Here is an 18,021-nt window from a genome sequence, read left to right as displayed (position 1 = left end):
TGCACAGCAGAGTGTGGTAAGTCTCAGCATGCTTGGACCTTTTCCACTGGCCAGCTTGCAGGCGGCTCTATGGCAACAACCAATCAGCCAATGTCCTGATAATTACATCGCTGGAGTCATGATACCCTTACCCTCTGACCCCTTTCTGTTGTTTCCACTGAGTGTTCTCTAGCCAAGCCTAGCCCCACACTATGTGTAGCTGAGGATGAATGTGTGAACTCGGGGTCCTTCTACCTCTTCCCCCAAAACTCTGGGATTACAAGCCTGGAGCGCTATGCCTGGCTTTGATCAGTGTTTCTGTTGTAAATATGGTTCCTGGGCCAAATTCACTCAGTCACTTAGAGACAAGAGCGGATGGGAGAAGAGTTCCTGCAGAGACAAGAACAAGCACTCTTTCAGTGCTCTTGTGGCTTTAGCAAACTTCTGGTTTTGGATTTTGTCATTGTAAGGACCTACCTCATTCCATGAGCAGGAAAGAAGAGTGGAACCATTTCTGGACAAGACAAGCAACTATATATGTATGTGTGTGAGAGAAAGAGGGGGGGAAGGGAGGGAGGGAGAGAGCATGCCTGCACGTGTGTGCATGTGTGTATGTGTGTAGAGTTTGTGTGCGTCAGCTCTTTACTTCCATCACACTGGAGTTGAACTCAGGTTGTTGGGGTTGGTGGTCCGCACCTTTGCCTGTGGGGCCTGTTACTAACCCATTTGTAAGATTTTAAGGTAGCATCTTCGCTTAGGTAAGGTGGAACAGATACCCAGTGCTTCTCCAGGAACGAGGAAGACCCGTTTGATGAGGATATGTTCTGAGGGCTGCCTATGGGAGCTACTCTCCAAACCTCAGGCTAACACTGGTTATTTCCCAGAGTCACCTTCCCAGGCAGCAGCAATGACTCTTTGAACCAGAGCCTTGCCTTAGCTCCTGACATGTCACCTGGGTCAAAGAGTCCATATCCTATATCTCCCTCAGGGCCCCATTAGGGCTGGTGGCTCCATTAGGGCTGGTGGCCTAGAGGCCTGAATGAAGTGGTGAACTTCAGACTGTCTTTCTTTCTTTCTTTCTTTCTTTCTTCCTTTCTCTCTCTCTCTCTCTCTCTCTCTCTTTCTTTCTTTCTAGCACATTTAGCATCTGAGAGTTAACTCTCCTGGATGAGAAAAATGAGTTATTCCTTGATTTGAAACCTGCTGTTTGGGACAATTCACCTTCGTGATGTGACACATTGCTTTCTGACATGTCTGTCTGTCTTTCTTCTTATATTTATTTATTATATACACAGTGTTCTGCCTGCACATATGCCTGCAGGCCAGAAGAGGGCACCAGACCTCATTACAGATGGTTGTGAGCCTCCATGTGGTTGCTAGGAATTGAACTCAGGACCTCTGGAAAAGCAGCCAGTGCTCTTAACCTCTGAGCCATCTCTCCAGCAAAGCCTGAACATGGCTTTCTTTTTCTTGGATTTCTGAGGTAAGGGTCCAGGTGAGCCTCAGAGGCTGTATAACCAGAACAGCCCTGACTTGCTGATTCTCCCACCTTATGCCTCCTGAGAGCTGAGGTTACAGGTGTGTGCCATCTGCTGAGTTTTACGCAGAGTTAAACTGGAACCCTGGGTTTTCAGCAGTTCTACCAACTGAGCTACACCTTCAGCCCGACTATGACTCCAATGAAGAGACGTATTCTAATTTATAAACAGGCTGGGGAAAGCTACCGAAGAGCAGGAAGGAGAAATGGAGGAGACAGATTTCCCCCACAATTTCTGGGACTTCCACAGATAATGGTTTAGCATCCGAGACACTAGACTGGTCCATTTTCTCATCCTCCCTCACCCGTGACAAGGGTACCTCCCTGGCCCTGACTCTCCACTACAACAGGAGGATTACCTTTACTTCAAGTGACTCAGTGCCTCCAGCCAACGGAAAAGGTCTTAAGAAGTAGGCTTGAAAAATGTTAGTTGAGTGTAACGAAGAAAACCAGAACACATTAGAAATGAGTCAGGTAGGCTTGTGTGCCAATGAAGAAACGGAATGACCAGGTTTTCTGAAGACTCAGGGACCAGCTCCACAGCTGAAGGTGGGTCAGTTTGTTGCCGTGGGTTGCCATGTGCTCTTGCCATAGGCAGTCTGGTAGGGGTGCCTCTGCCTCCTCTCTCTTGTACATAGGTTTGGGGAACAAGTTGAGTTGCTTTTGCGTGCCTGCCGGTGAGGAGACTTTAGGGGTTTAGAAGTGCCCAATAAATACTTCTTAAATCGAGGAGAATGAATTTAACCGGGGCCAGATAGAAATAGACAGATTCTGACATGCTCTATTCCTGAAGATATGATTAGCGGTCAAAGATGAGCCGGGTTCTGGATTCATACGCTCTGCCTCTGCCTCACGGGGGGAACTCAATGCAGTACGATTCCATGTTCCCCACAGCAGTTCTTGGCCTGCTCCCCCCCCCTTCCTTGCCATGTAAGGTCCATGAGCTTTACTGCCTGCTACAACATGCTCTTGGTCCTCAGGGCACGTGCACTGCACACAGGCGGGCACTGGAGGAGGCGATGGAGAGGGCTATCTCTCGGATAGATTATTGTTGCTGTGCCCAAGTGCCCAGGGTCATGCCCATTATATGCTTATGGTGCTGGGGACAATTAACACGTCCTGCTGAAGACGGCAGGAGCCAAGGGGAGGAGGGAGGGTCTGGAGGGTGCTCCATTCCCTGCCAAGTCTCCAAGAGAAATAGCAGCTGGGATCCTTTTTTTTTTTTTTTTTTTTTTTTTGACTTGGCTGTCTGCTCTTGAAGCTGGAATTTATTTTCTTGGTCACCAGTGGACTGGAATGCTTGACAAAACTAAGTTTTAGGAGGCAAAGATGAGGTGACAAGGGGGTCTAAAAATATCACTAAGGGGCCGGTTATCAGGGCAACACCGAGAGGACTGGATGCGAGGCTCCTGTTACTGGATGGCCACGCTAATCTGACGGTTGCTGTGGGATTCATTTAGCCTTCTCTGGAACGGAGGAGAAATCCTGGCTTCAACCGCAGTACTAGGCCCCAGGCTCCCCGCATGTATGGCAGGGAGCCCCTCACTGGAAAGCCTTTCAATTTGGGATGATTTAGAAGGAAAGATTATTTGTTCTGTTAGGTCAGGAGTCTCCACTTGATCATTCCATCCCATCATGAAGACATTAGTAACCAGACCCCGAGTGCGAGGGCTCAGACTTACCCGGTTTCCTTTGTCCCCGGGTGGTCCGTGTAAACCCTGCATTAAATCAGAGAAACGAAGACATGTTAACGAGAAAACATGAAACGGCCATAAGGTCCTTCCCTCAGGCTCAGAAACAGACGGATGCCCAGTTCAGTGGAGGTGGGCTCCATTACCCCCATTTTACAGAAGGGGAACAGAGAAGCAAAGGCATCCAACAACTTGACTTAGAAGCACATGGATTTAGGAGCAAATCCACAGACAAAGGGTCTTGGTTTCCTTGCCCCGTCGCCCACGTCCCTGCTGACAGCCGTGTTCCTCTGGAGTGAAGAAGAACGGGTTTCATGCTGCAGTCTGGGGTGGGGACGTGGTACTCTGAGCTGAATGTTTCCACGGTTCTCCCGCCAGGCCCTCGCTCTCCACGGCTGCCGAGACCCTCTTTAGAGGGCAGAGCACCCTAGGGGGATGAGCGTTAAAGCATCCACCAGCGCAGACACGCTTGTTTAGTCAGATGCACATGAACCTCGGGTGGACGGGGAAACAAGATCCAGGCTCGTGAGAGACAGCCACTTGGCGTTTGCAGCCAAGCTCCAGGCAAATGCATTGCAGATGGGAGCCAAGTTCAGTCCTCGAGGCCAGCACCCCCTTTCTGTGTGGCGGGGGATCTGGATCCTAGACAGCAGAAGCGGTGGCACCTTGGGGACCCTACTGGACAGCACAGGGGCTGAAGTGGCAGGTTCCAGACGTGCTGTGATGAGCACCTGTCCCCCGCTGTGCCCCACAGGGACTTCTAGCTCCTCCTCGGTTAACTCTAGGCAGATTGTCTTTTAACCCTGAGTATGAGCTCCAGGCTCTGGGGCTGTGTGTTTTGATCTTGCTTTTAGTTGTGGGGACAGATGGACAGAAGGAAACCTCTCGTCCCTGGAAACTCACAGGAAGCCCTGCTGCTCCCGTTGGTCCTGTCATCCCTGGGTCTCCTTTGCTGCCCTGTAAGAGAGAAAGATGCCATTGTGCACGGGGTGGTGGCTCCCTTCCCGTGACCGTTTTCTAAGTCCCTATGGGAAATATCTCTGGACCCTCGCCAGAGCCCCAGGGAACCGACGCGTGTGTGAGGCAGAGTGTGCCCTGAGAACCCTTCCACTGTCTCTCCAGTACAGCCTGCTTCCTGGAAAGACGAGGCAGTGAGGGAAGGAGAGCAGGCGGCGGAGCAAGAGAGGAGCTTTGATTCCTTCTCTGAAGTCCGTGCCATCATCATGGTGTGGCTAGTCCCGTCTCCCCAGGGGACCCAATGATCTCAGAGAGGCTCACGGTCTATGTAGAAGCCACCCACTTCCCCAACACAAGCCTCTCCTGGGACGGCAAAGGGCAGAGGCATGGGTAGGACGACTGTAGATGCTCCGTAGGGGTGGGATAGCGTGGAGTCTGCCCACTAGGGATGACAGGTCCCGGGTGTGTGGGAACCTGAATGGTTGCGGGGAGTAGAGTCCTGCTCCCCACCCCAGAACTGAACTGATTTTGGTCACCCTCATCCTCTTACACACCCATTCTGTGAGGAATGGGTCGGACTTCAGAAATCATGCGGCTTGGCCACGGCCACTCAACACTAACAGTGGGAACCCTGCCCAATGTCCCGGCTTTCAGACTTACTGATGTCATCTGGGGCCTTTTTGAATCTCACAAGGCCTTCTTTCCTACCCTGTTTCTCTAAATGAGCCTAACAGAACCTGCATCCTTCAGAGACTGAACTGTGACAGGTGCCAAGGTACCAGAGGAGAGAGAGGTTTTCCATCTCACCTGCCTCCTCACAGCCATACAGGCTGCTACAGGGACAACCAGGAGTGATGGGCGGGAGCAGGAGTGAGGGCTGAGACCCCGGGGGATGGGTCCCACGTGCAGGAGATGAACAAGCCGGGCACAACCCTGCTTCCTGGTTTCCCAAGATCGCAATTCACTCACCCTCTCGCCCTTTGGTCCAGCTGGGCCTGGAACCCCAATTGGTCCTGGAGTACCCTGGGGAGGCGAAAGAAAGCAGAGGTAAGGAGCCAGTTGCTGGAGAGCCCTGAGGATCCCGCCCAGGACCTGAAGATGTGCAAAGCCTGAGTCCCTGTTTTCAGGATTGGCAAAGCCAGGCTCATTCAAGGAGGCCACTGGACCGGGCCACGATCCATTTTGGATTTAAGGGCCTTGGCGGAGTGTTCCGCCCCCCTCCTCAGAGCCAGATTCACGGGATGAAAGCCTCTCACATCACAGCCAAGCTTGCCAAGGATGAAGACAGCAGGACAGTTGCTGGGTTTGCCACCAACAAGCACTGGGGAGGGAGGTGACCCCACCCCAGGAGTGGGGACTTGGGGCCAGTGCCCCCCTTGCTGTCACAGCTCCACATGCAGCAGGAGGGTCTTCATGCCACAGAGACCAATGCCGAGACACACTTAGAGGCAGGCGTGAGAGGGCATCCAGCACCCCTCCCCCATCCCGCCGCAGACCCACAGATCCCCAGGCCTGAGGAACAAACAGTCATGGGTTAGTACCCTCCAATGTCAGAACCACACTGGACTTCAGGGACAGGATCTCTCTTAACTTGGGGTCCCAGGGAGCTAGGGGGCACTTCAGTAGGCTGGGGGTTGCTTGGAGACAGAGCTGGGCTAGCTATGGAATCGGCAACCATTTCTCCCAGGTTCTCACCCGCATCCCAACTAGACCAAGTTTCTATTCCACAGCCTCCTGTTTACTGCCCTCAGGATTTGTGTCCTACTCAGACCAGACTGTGGTTCAGGGGGCTGCCCCAGAAGGATGCTGCCTGGTATTCTGAGTGTAGCTGGGGAAGGCAGGGGCATGGGCATATGGGAGAATGCAGATTGGCTGCACATGGAACCGTAGAGCCAGGAGAAGTTCTTGGCGTCCTCTGTGCCGTGTGGAGAAAGACAGTGGAGTGTGGATGACATCAGTGGTTCCCCCAGAGCAGGACTGGCGGCAGGTTCTCTGCCTCCGTGTCCCACAGTAGTGCAAGGGCTCCCCAGACTGACCCAGGCTTCAATTTCCCCTCTGGAAATCTAGGTCAATTAGGGAGTCTGTTCCAAGGCCTCCCGGGATAAATATGCAAAAGCTGGACCTGACCCCCAACTATCAGCAAGACAGGACACTCCATGGCTCTTTCATACAAGGAGACAGAGTTGGCATTCAGTAGGATGAGGCTCTGATAAGTTGCCTGGGCAACCTCCTACCTCTGAAAGCTCTAGGCTCTGCCCCACAACCCTGCCTGAGTGTCTTGCACAACAGGACCCAGCTGGTTTTCTTCTCTCCCACATGGCACTCCAATCAGCTAACTCTAAGTCTTGACTCTAGGGTGATGGACCTTCGCTGGCTATCCAGGCATAGCTGGCTGGCTACCACTGGCTGGGCACACGGGCCTGGTATGGCTTCCAAGCTGGGAACCAATGCTGGCAAGTCCACAGGGCGTTCTGTGCAGGTAAAGCAGAGGGCCCTTCCCTGTGGCCCTTCGGGACTGTGTGTCTGCAGAGGAGACAATGACAGCTTGCTTCTGGAATCAGGAGGAAAGAGGCAATGCGGGGGGGGGGGGGGGGGGTTCACTTGCTCTATTAGGGACCCCTTGTTGTGCTTGCAGGGTGGCTTGGGTACAACCGACAGTAAAAGGCATGCTTAAAACGCACCCACAGGACACTGAGCTAGACTGGCCTCTGAGCTCCTACATGCCCCTCCCATCCTGACCCTTCTACGTAGGCAGGTGACTACGTGTGACTGGGAGGCCCTCAGGGGCAGACAGAAGATGGACAGATTTCACAGTCTGACAACGACACAGCATGAAGGTCACACACAGACACTTGTGTTTGCTGGGGACACACAGCTCAAGCCCCAGGGTGGGGTTCTCAGGCTGGACCGGACATCAGGGTCACTGCCGCTTGAGTGACTTCTGCTGTCCCACGCTCCGTGTGTCTGGTATCCTGGTGTGCGCACTGTGGCTAAGGGGTCTCAGCCTTTCTAATGTGGGTGTGGAGGGGACTTCCTGGTGTCTATGGCGGGACAAAGCAGGAGCGCTGTTGCAGCAGGGGTGGGGTGGGACGCGAACACGGCCACAGCAGGAAAGACAAGAGGGATCCTTAGGCTGGACAGGGACCAGGGACGGGTAGGGGAAGGGTGACGGAGAAATGACACTCACCGGTGGCCCAGGCCTGCCGTCCAAACCTGAAGCTCCCTGGACGAAGGGCACGATTTGACCAAAAGGAAGGGAAGAAAGGGAGTGGGAGGGAGAAAAAAAGGAGACAATGGGGAGGGCAGAGGTGAGTAAGCGTGACTGTGGACAGACACGAGTGCCATCAGCACAACGGGGGATCAAGCTTGGGAGGACAGGGGGTGTGTTTACATGGACACCGACAAGAACACGGAGACACTGAGGGCCGTGGCTGGCTGCTGAGCTGGCGTGAACCCTGGGGACAGATGCTCCGACTCTCCACAGCTCTGTCTTCCTCCCTCCCTTTACCCTGCAGGAACCCCTTATCCCAGGATGCTTTGGTGCTCAGAGAAGAGGACACAGAAAGGCATTCCTGGTCGTCCGTGTGGATCCAGAGCTATGCTCCCTCTCCAGGGCAGGCTACATGGAGGGTTTCCTGGGGAGGGGGTGTGATCCCAGCTTCTCTTGCACCCCTATAGAGATAGGCCATTTTGTACCTCCTAACCCCAGGAGCAATTGCATATTCATTCTCTCTTTCTCTTTCTCTCTGTATGTGTGTGTGTGTAGGTAGGTCGGAGGACAACTTCTGGGGGGTTGACTTTCTCCTTCCACCATATGGGTTCCAGAAACTGAACTCAGAGTAAGTGCTTTTTACCCACTTAACCCTCTCACTGGCCCCAGCACTAGCCTTTAAACCTGAATAGAAGCATGCTTAGTTCTGCTCCATCTGGGCAGGCCGAGGCAGCCCTTGGACGAGGATACTGACAATGGCTGACATTTCTCTGGCACTTTACAGTCAGACACAAACTGGGTTCATTCACATATGTTCACACAAGTGTCCTTTCCAGACAAAGGCTTGAAGGCAGCTGGCAGGGCCAGAGGTCTAAAGCTACCAATCTGTGGTTAAATGGGCCCTGAAGGTACCACTCAGCCTGCGTGCCCTGTGGCCTCGTTACTCCCTGCTGACCAATGGACAATGGCTCGGTGGGAATGGGGCCTTTTTGCTAGTGCCAGGCCCTGAAGTGGTCTCTGGGGTTGATAGGAGGGGACACCTAGCCAGCAAGCATGGAGTTCTTGAAAACTGTTTCTGAGATTCAGACATGAGCCTCAGTCTCGGGATGGATGAGGGAAGAGAACAGAAGATGGAGCGCAAGGAGCTGGGAAAAGGGTACTGGGTAGGATTGGTTCTCAGTGTTGTGGGACTGACTTTGGCCCCAAGCTAGAGCTGAGGTTCCCATGTTGCGTCTCTCCTGGGGTTCTGTTTCCAACACAGATATCCAGGTTCCGCACTGGCCCCGTTACACCACTCTTCAAGAATGGGGACCCTGGGTCAAGCCATGCTTAGAAGACTCCCAGCAGACTCCACTGCACCACTGGGAGCTAAATGGAAGTGGGGAAGCCAGCAGGATAGGCCTGGAGAGGCTGCTACCTGCCGCCACATGGCCGCGGACATCCAGGGGCAGTCTAGAAGCAGCCTGGAGCATCCATGGGATATGCAGATGCAAAGCCGCCGCCAAGTGCTCTTGAGGGGTCAGAGGGCACGGGCCAAAACACTCAGACCCTGGTGAGCCATTGGCATCAACCTTCCAGGGCTAGAAATGCTGCTGATCTGTTGCTCATAATATTTATGGGGCAACTGTTTATACAGGGCTAGGCATCCAGCTCTAAGATTCAAATGTGCTGGGCTCTCCTCTCTCCCAAGCCAATGTCGGCTGAGCTAAGAGACTATTCTCATGGACACTCCGTGATGCCTTCCCCAAAGACCTTGTGAACTATGACAATCTTGCTGCTAATTTTCTGTTTGTTTTTGTAGGTGTGAGCGTGGAGACACACATACAGGTGTGGGCATGCGCAGTGCAAGGATAGGTCAGGGGACAACCTCCAGGGTCATTCCTTGGGCTCCTCCTCCTTTTGTTTACAACAGGGCTTCTCATGGACCTGGAAGTTCTCTACAGAGCCCAGGTTAGCTGGCTGTGAGCTTCCAGGGATCTGTGGTTTTATCACTGCTGGAGATTAGAGGCACGCACAGCTGCTGCCCATTTCTTTTTCTTTTGTTTTGTTATTTTTGAGACAGGATTTCTCTGCGTAGTCCTGGCTGTCCTAGAATTCATTCTGCAGAGCAGGCTGGTCTCGAACTCAGAGATCCACCTGCTTCTTCCTCTGGAGTACTAGGACTAAAGGCATGCACCACCATGGCTTCACAAGGGTCCTAGGGTCCGAATAAGGCCTCACTCTTAGAAGGCAAGCGCTTGACTAAGCTATCGCTTCAGGCCTCTGTTGCAGTTTTCAAACTAAGGAAGGGATTTCTCCGTACACACGCTTCTATTAGCAACAGTTGGAGAAACAAACATTGAGAGGCTTTTCTGTCACTCAACTGGCACTGTCTTTGTTTACGTCCCCTGCTGGGTGGCTGGATTATAGGCATGGGGACCCCGAACTGAAGCCTGGTCATGCTCACGGGGCTGTTGGTGCTATGAAGGTGAACAACAGGTGATCTGTGGTTGAAGGGGTCAGGAGGGTACTTCCGTGTGGACTCAAGTCATTCCAGACAGGGCTTCTGCAAGGGCAAGCGTCTGTCTGCTAAAGCCATCACTCCGCTGTGGACTGTCAAGCGAATCAGCTCTTAAGCTCTTTCTACGTTAGCTGCACCAGCGAGCAGGAAACAGCGCCTTTGGCCTCTGCTGTGTGTTTGCTATGTCTGCATTGGTTTCCCATGGTTCCTCTGCTGTTTACAGCTACCTGGGGTTAGGGACTGGCTTGGAGCTGGAGACAGAGGAAGGCCCCTGTAGCTTCAATGAATGAGAAGCCTTTGGCTCAGTCTAGATAGTAACTCCATCTGTGACCTTAAGTGACCATCAGTACAATGACATGACGGCTTGCTGAAGTCTCTTTAGCTCTTGAAAAGTAGATTCAGAAAGTGACACATGAGCCATCAGGCCACTGGGAGGGTGGGACAGAGACTCACTCAGCCTGATCTATACCTCTAGACCTGGGGTCTCCCTTGGAGCTATTTGGGACAGACGGAGGGGGTGGGGAAGAATAGCCATTGCCATAGAGCCCCAAGTCTTCTGTGCTTACCCCCTTAGGGTACACCTTTATGACTTCAAGTCATGCCCCAGCAGGCCTTGAGGCTGACCTCGGGCCATTCTGGTTCTCCATCAGGTTGTTCCTCAGATGTGGACCCTACCTCAGTTAGCTTCTTATTGTTCCAGTACTAAGACTCGGCCTGGGAAAGATGTTGAGGGCCCACCATCTTTCCCCGCTATGAAAAGGAAGAACCCAGCACACTGGGATGCTCAGAACTGGATGCAGAGCAGTGTCATCCCTGGTCCCTGCCCAGCAGTGAAGCCTCAGGGAGGGCTACCAAGGGCAGCTCCTTCCAGAAGACTTATGGCTCCCTGGTACTTACAGGCAATCCCAGAGGTCCCCGGTCTCCTTTCTCTCCCTGGGAACCCTTCTCTCCTTTGGAGCCATCTAGGCCTGCTTCTCCCTGCAGGAAGGGGAGACAGAAGGCAACAATGAAGGAAGGGGTCTGCCCCAATCAGCCCAGTCTTGTGCTCTGGGATCTTGGAGGCTAGGAGTGGCAGTCTTGCCCAACTTTAGGTGGAGGGAAGGGTCTGGGGAGATGGGGCAAGAGTTTGATTACTTGCTAAGCAGTTCAAGACGTGGATGGGGAAATCCACATCCCAAAGCAGGCCATGTGTCAGTGGTGGACGTTAGAGGGACTATAGGACTTCATTCTGCCCCAATGGTCTGGTTATGCCTCTGCGTGGTGCCATTTAGGGAGAGGGATCAGCTAGGTCTTGGAAGCACGTTCCACCTACAGCATCTGCCATGTGGCCTTTTCTTACCTTTGGTCCAGGAACACCTTGGAGGCCCTGCATTGGGATGAGAACAAGAAGCATTAGAACTGCATGTGTAGGTGACCATGCATGGCCTTGAGGTGTATAGTCTCAGATCCTAGCTCTTGAGAGGTAGAGGGAACTAGGAAGGCAATTTGAGTATGGGGCTTCCTGGGGTGGAGTCAGAACCATCTGCCCAGTCAGGGACTGCTACAAAATCTCTCTGTGGCCTCCCACAGCTGACTCGAGAGTCTCACGAAGGGCAGAGGAGGCAGCTGTGAAAACGGAGTGAATTGAAGTATGTAAAACACTTAGTATGTGGGACACGGGAACTTCTGTTAAATGGGGCCGACTATCAGTACTGTTGCTAGTACAATTTATGGCCCAGAATGTAAGGAGCAGGATGGAACACCAAGAGGCACAGACCAACACCTGCTCACTTGAGGTGTTTGGGGGACCCTCTAGCTGCATCCAACTGGACTGGTTTTAATGGGTCACTTTCTTAAAAATGATCTTGCTAATAGGAAGGAGAAAAGAACGAGAATAGACATCTGAAAGAAAAGGGTTAAATGAATGTCAGGCAAAGCAATGGCAGAGTAAGTCTGTGGCTTCCAGGCCAGCCAACCAGGCAGTGCCTGGGCTTCCTGGTGTGTCACTGGGAGACATGTTTAAGATGGGAGAGAAGAGGGGTGGGAAGGGTTTGTGGAAGTGACCCAAGGCTGAGGTTGAGTTCAGTACTGCCAAGGGCAGGGATACCAGAGGGACAACCACAATGGCTGACATGCTATTGAGTCCTTGACACTGACACTTACTGGAGGTCCTGGAGGCCCCTCTGGCCCTGGTGGCCCCGGAACCTATAAGCCAAAAAGGGAAGCTCCGTTATGCTCTAGTATGGTCCTGGTCCAGCTAAGGTCACAGGAAGATAGGAAAGCCACTGAAGGTCAGGCCAATACACACTCTCCTAAAGGAGACTCACGACAGGAACCCAGGGCAAACTGTTAGCCACACATAGAGTTGGTCCAAAACCATTTTCAGGAAACATCTCCATAACTCTGGTCCTCCAGGTTGCCCTGGAACACCACTTAGCTAGCAGTAGATTGGTGTCATGTTGTGTATGGCAACCACTACCCAGGGAAAAAATGAGAGCCCTGTCTTCCAGGTGGGGCATGATCTCCAATCTGCCCAGACTCCATCCCCTGCTATCTTCAGCTCTGGCTTCTTGGCATTCATGTGTTTCCTGGACCTTGTACACATGTGAGTTTGAGGTTCTTGGTTTATGGGAGCAGACACTGGTTATCTGAAGCCAAGGGAGGCTGAGATGCCACTGGAGAATCATTCTTTGAGACTAGCTCTGCCCCAGGTTTGTCATGGGTGGCCAGGGACAATTGGCTATATTTCTTTTGAGGGCAGATGAAGCGAGAGAGATTCAGACTGGACAGGAAAACACCAGCATCTCTGGGACTGGGGTATTTCTGCTCAGTGGCAATCTCATTGTGAAGGAGACCACCTTGAAAAGTTTCCTGTGCTTGGCTTGATTGTTAGCTTTGCCAACTTGACACAATCAGGGAGAATATCAGGGATTATTCACTTTAGGTTGACCCGTGGCCATGTCTATAGTACATTAATAACTGATGGATGTGGGAAGAGCCAGCCCATTGTGGGCAGCACCATTCCCTAGGCTGGGGCTACCTGAACTGCATGCGTGGAGACAGGAAGCTGAGGGAGTGAGCAAGCAAGCATGCATCCATTTCTGTCTGTTCTTGACGATGGACATGATGGGACCAGCTGAGTTAAGCTTCCACCACCCCGACGTCCCTGCAATCATGGACCCTATCTGGGACGGTCAGCTAACTAAACCCTTTCTCCTCAAGGCGCTTTTTTTGTCAGGGTATTTTATCACAGCAGCAGAAATGGAACTGGGACACTCCAGATGGGGCTGTAGCTTAGTGGTAGAGCATTCGGCTAGCACGTGGGAAGCTCTAGACACACATGCGTGCACACACCACACACACACACACACACACACACACACACATTGGTCTTATTATAAGTAATATATGGATCTGAGTATAAGAATGCTCGTAGAAACCCAAATCCCACTGAGCATGATGCATTCGGGAGGCAGAGGCAGGCATGTCTCTGTGAGTTTGAGGACAACCTGGTCTACAGAGTGAGTTCCAGGCCAGCCAGGGCTACACAGAGAAACCCTGTCTTGAAAAACAAACAAAAAAATGTTTAAAAGTAACACAGACTTATTAAATAGTTTATCAATGAAAGAGAAGTGAAAGGAGGAAAAATAATAATTTCTGTCATAGCAACTGAGAAGACTCCTAATATTTTGTCTAATATCTTCCCTCTCTTTCTGGACGTAACAGCTATAGTTGTATATGTTTATGTGCTTACAAGGATACATAAATATAATTTGGTCTTTTATAGTTGATATAAAACAGATTTTTCTATTTTGGGGTGTGTTTCCCCATGAGCCCCCTTCCCTGATGACACACTGGCCTTTGGTCAGGAGAACAACTGTCTCCCTGGACAGGGCCAAGAATGGCAGTTGGCACAAGGAAGTCCCTCAACCATGGACGGAGCTAGTACTGCTAGCTCGTCAGCCTAAGGATTTTAATTCTTTCCATCTTGTTAGAAACACGGTCTGTTTTCAATTTTGGCTTGAAATACTTCTGGAAGGAACTTTTGTGTGTATAATGCTTTTCCAGAATTTAGGATTAGCTTCTTTAGGGTGCAATTCATTCTTAAATAAGGAACAGCGGTAGCATGCTTGGGTCCGTCTCACTAAACTCAGATGGGGCTGGTGACATTAAAGATGACAGGCCAGAGGACCTCGTGGGGGACCATGAAGCTTGGTGGTCTCTGGCTTTGCTCTTGGGAGGCTTCTGGACTGCCCAGACCTTCCTACCAAACTCTCTCCCACCCCCAGGTTCTCCGCTGCCTCCCCTGTACAAACATGCACAGCGCTCCCCATCTTCGGCAAAGCCCGTTTCCAGACTGATTTCTTGCTCTGTATCCTTCCTCTCTGCCTCTCAGAGAATCTTACTCCTCGGGAAAGCATTCATCTGAAATTCTGTGACGACATCCAACATGGCTGTTCAGAACTTGCTCGAATGGTTCAATCTCTGTGGCACAGCCAGGTGGTTCTATTTACTTTCCTATGCCTACTGGAGCCTCAGGGTCTTCTCTGGGCACTGCAGGGAACTGGTCAGTGTATGACCAGGGCTGCCTTGGAGCTCAGCACCTGACAGTTGCCCAGCTTCCAGCCTTCTCCGGTTAGAGATGCTAAGCAGCTTGGAGACAAACGGGTATTTCTAGTGAGGCTCTTGTCAGGTGTTACACAGAAAGAAGAACAGGGTTGACCTACCTCTGCTCCTGGGTCACCTTTCTCCCCAGCTTCTCCTTTCTCTCCCTGTGGGCACGAAAACATCCCAGTGTGAGAGCTGCTAGCCAGGAGTTTGGCCACAGGCCCACCCTCACATCTGTCATAAGCTACAAGGCTAGGCTGCTCCTGGGGAGGTGTACTGGTAGCCAGCCTACAGGACTGAGGACCAAGACAGCCCTGCGGCAATCGTCATCTTTAAGGGTCTGAGACTCCAGTGGTGGGAGCAGGGCTGGTCCTGTGTGTGGTTCCTGCGGCAGACACACTGCAGGGTGGAACTGTGGCTTGCTTTTCAGTCTTGGAGGAGGGAACATGGCCTCATGATGCCTGTCACCCCTGTGACTATTTCACACACCACCACATACATGTATTATACATAAGGAAATGTAACACATGCTAAGACACGTTATAGATATGTACACACACAAAGACACATGTGTGCACATGGCTCTGTCTTGGTAGTTCTAGATTCTAGAAAAGTCCTCCTTCTGACCTTCAAGAAATAAGCCATTGCGAGGTGAACTGTCAGCCATGGGAGAGCCACGTGGGTGGGAACTGTAGGTGGCATGCAGGAACTGGGGGACTCTGTCCTACTATGGGAAGGGATCGGATCTTGTCAACAGCTAGTGGCTGGGAAGAGGACTCCAGGCTCCGGGTAAGGACACAGATGGCCAACGATGTGACTGCAGTCTTGGAGACCCTGGCTGGGGACTCAATGATGACAGCCTCGGCTCTTGAGCCACAGAACAGACATACTGACAGAGCTGTGCTATTTGCAAAGCTGCTGTTTGTGATGGCTTAGGGCACACTGATAGACAGTGAACAGAGCTCAGGTCCTGGAGCCTCGGGGGAGCCTGTAGGGAAGGTGGACCGAGAAGAGACCACATCAAGTCTCATCAGGAGCTCAGCTTCCATCTTGGAAGTCGGCATGCTGAGAAGCTGTGAGTCCTCTACCTACCTGCCTGGCCCTGCTGGGTAGACGTTCAACTTCAGGGTCCACTGAGTCACACCTGACCTCTGAGGCTCTTTTACTTTTTTGTGTGTTCGTGTATGGGTGTGTGGAGTCAGGATGTCAACCTCAAATGTCCCCTAGGTGCCTGATTTGTTTTTTTTGCTTGCCCCCCCCCACTTTTGGGGAACCCAGGGCTCAATGATTAAGCAAGGCTGACTGTCCTGTATACCCCGGGGACTTGCCTGTGTCTTTCTAGTTCTAAGAGCAGAATTCCATGTCTGAGTTCAGCACCGTGAGGCTAAGGAGCGCCTGAAGACAGAAGCTACCACATTGTATACTGAAGAAGCTAGAACTGTTTGGACCCAATCGGGACTCCAAGCCAGCTGACAGGCCCAGGCTAACATAGCCTGGCAGGATGACAGGCACTCTTAGGTGAGGAGCCCCTTGTTCATGTGCCCTCATCTGCAGCTGCCTGTGGACACCCTTGACACCCGGTCCTCTCGCCTTACTGTGAATCCTGGGAGCCCGATGGGCCCAGGTAATCCTGTTGCTCCGGGCCTCCCTTCGTCACCTGGTTCTCCTTTCTCCCCAGTTGGGCCGTCTAGACCCTACAGATCGACAAAGATCTCTGTCAGTGAAGCTCAGAGCCATCATGCTGAGCAAACGTGCCCATCTGTGGCATGCATACATGCGTGATTCCCTTCCTCCAAGGGTGGGTGGCCAAGGGTGGTGCCATTCCACAGATGGTACTACTGAGGTCCAGAGAAAGCTCCTCAGCTAAGTCAGCAGCCTAGCTGGACTGGGCGGGTATGGGGGGGGGTCCTTTCCCATTCATGCAAACTCTTCTGATGTACGGCTTCCACATGCTTCTGGAGAAGCAGGCTCACAGCCCTGACTGTCTTTTTCAACAGTCCATGGAGGTTCCAGGAAATGCACTGTTATTCCCATCTTAGAGATGGAAAACCGAGGCTCTGGAAGATTCAGTGACTTCCCCAAGGACACAGATGAGGTTGGTACAGGACTCAGGTCTCCTGCGTGGGGACACTACAGGATACCAGCCTTCACAAAGTGAGCGGCAGTAAAGTCAATCTTGGTTCTCTGAACTCAGGAGCAGCTGGCAGCATGCAGAGCCCGTGTCAGGCTGGAGGTGGTGCATGCAGGATGCCAGCTGTCCAGACACTTACCTGAGGGCCTGCTTCTCCTGTCTCCCCTTTCTCCCCAGGGCTCCCTGGGGGTCCGGTCTCTCCCTTCATTCCGGGAGGCCCATCCTTTCCTGGGGGCCCTTGAGGGCCAGTGGGCCCCGTATCTCCTGGTTTTCCTCGAGGTCCCTAGAGAAATATTAACGGCACTTCTTAGGGATATTAATGGAGGAAGGAGGGAGGGAGAGATCAGAAAAGAAAAGGCTTGGTGGTCAAAGGCTGGGGTCTCTGGCACTGAGTGGGAGCTCATAGAGATCCCCAGGCTGGCTCTGCCAGGTACAGCTGGAACCCCTCTTCCTGACCCTCCTAACTTTCCCTGGTTGGGCCTGCTCCTGAGCCCTCCCGCCCACACTCCCTGCGTGAGAACGACTTGCAGAATTCTTGCTGTAGACAGTGTTGTTTACCTTGTCCCCATCATGTCCCGGAGGGCCTGGCAGTCCAATCTCCCCCTGCAGCAGGGGCAACAGAAACGGTTTAGAGTAGAGACACTAATGCTCACCTCCTTGGTACCCTGCCCCTGCCCCCATAGCGCCTGGAAGGCACACCTTTGATTGCCTTGGTGTCACAGATCAGGATCCCAAAGTATGGTGGTGGGGGGAGCTGAGTATCCCATGACCCATGTCTTAGCCACAGCGTCACACGGCTGTCTCTGAGAGTCCTGAGCATCTCAGAGCTCCTGGTTACCTTATCCCAACCTTCCTGTCCTCACTGTCTACAGGGAGTTCCTATCCACTTCACAGCAATCTCAGACCCTTCCTCGTTTAGGTTGGGATCTGGGAGGATGTGGTAACATGATGTGGGAAGAAGCAGAGGAGAGAGGCTGTCAATTCTGCTGGATGCATCTGTAGTGACTTCCTGGAGAAGGGTACCTAGAGGAGGTCAGGCTCTCAGAGGCAGAGAGAAAACACAAGGCTTCTTCCAGAAAAGCCATTGAAAGGGTTGGCGGAGGATGAGAATAATGGCAAAGGCACTGAGTGAGGGAGGTTGAGAGCTGGGAAGTGGTAACCTGGGTTTGGTGGCTGCAACCAGGGGTATGTTCCAGGTCCCACTGTATCTGAGGGGTTCTCTGAAGCACAAGACCAAAGACTAACTATGAGGGAAGAATGGCAGAGCTTGAGGCTGGGAGTGTGGGAAATGGAGTGGTAGGGTCTAAGGTACAGAGAGGAATGACAGGCAAGTGTGGTGGTCCTGGGAAGATGGGAGGATCACAGAACATGGGGAGGCCCCATGATTGATCAAGTGCTCAGAATGTGTTACCCTTTCAGCATTATATA

At 52.4% G+C, this 18,021-nt stretch overlaps 1 protein-coding gene across 1 annotated transcript in view; it reads right to left on the bottom strand.

The window, feature by feature from the left end:
* Col13a1 (collagen type XIII alpha 1 chain) overlaps positions 1-18,021 on the bottom strand; it is a 137,090-nt gene that overhangs the window by 7,984 nt on the left and 111,085 nt on the right. Inside the window, exons 30-40 of the mRNA XM_050142889.1 lie at positions 17,152-17,196; positions 16,733-16,876; positions 16,058-16,156; positions 14,582-14,626; positions 12,018-12,059; positions 11,215-11,241; positions 10,773-10,853; positions 7,352-7,387; positions 5,134-5,187; positions 4,111-4,164; positions 3,199-3,234 (exon numbers count right to left, since the gene is read on the bottom strand). Coding sequence (XP_049998846.1) covers positions 3,199-3,234; positions 4,111-4,164; positions 5,134-5,187; positions 7,352-7,387; positions 10,773-10,853; positions 11,215-11,241; positions 12,018-12,059; positions 14,582-14,626; positions 16,058-16,156; positions 16,733-16,876; positions 17,152-17,196 — 663 coding nt within the window. The remainder of the gene's footprint in view (positions 1-3,198; positions 3,235-4,110; positions 4,165-5,133; positions 5,188-7,351; positions 7,388-10,772; positions 10,854-11,214; positions 11,242-12,017; positions 12,060-14,581; positions 14,627-16,057; positions 16,157-16,732; positions 16,877-17,151; positions 17,197-18,021) is intronic.

This window comes from Alexandromys fortis, unplaced genomic scaffold (assembly GCF_014885135.2).
Source record: "Alexandromys fortis isolate MF-2015 unplaced genomic scaffold, M_Fortis_MF-2015_v1.1 scaffold_9, whole genome shotgun sequence".
Taxonomy (NCBI): domain Eukaryota; kingdom Metazoa; phylum Chordata; class Mammalia; order Rodentia; family Cricetidae; genus Alexandromys; species Alexandromys fortis.
Note: the sequence above shows the minus strand (reverse complement) of the source record. Positions and strands in the feature narration are given on the sequence as shown.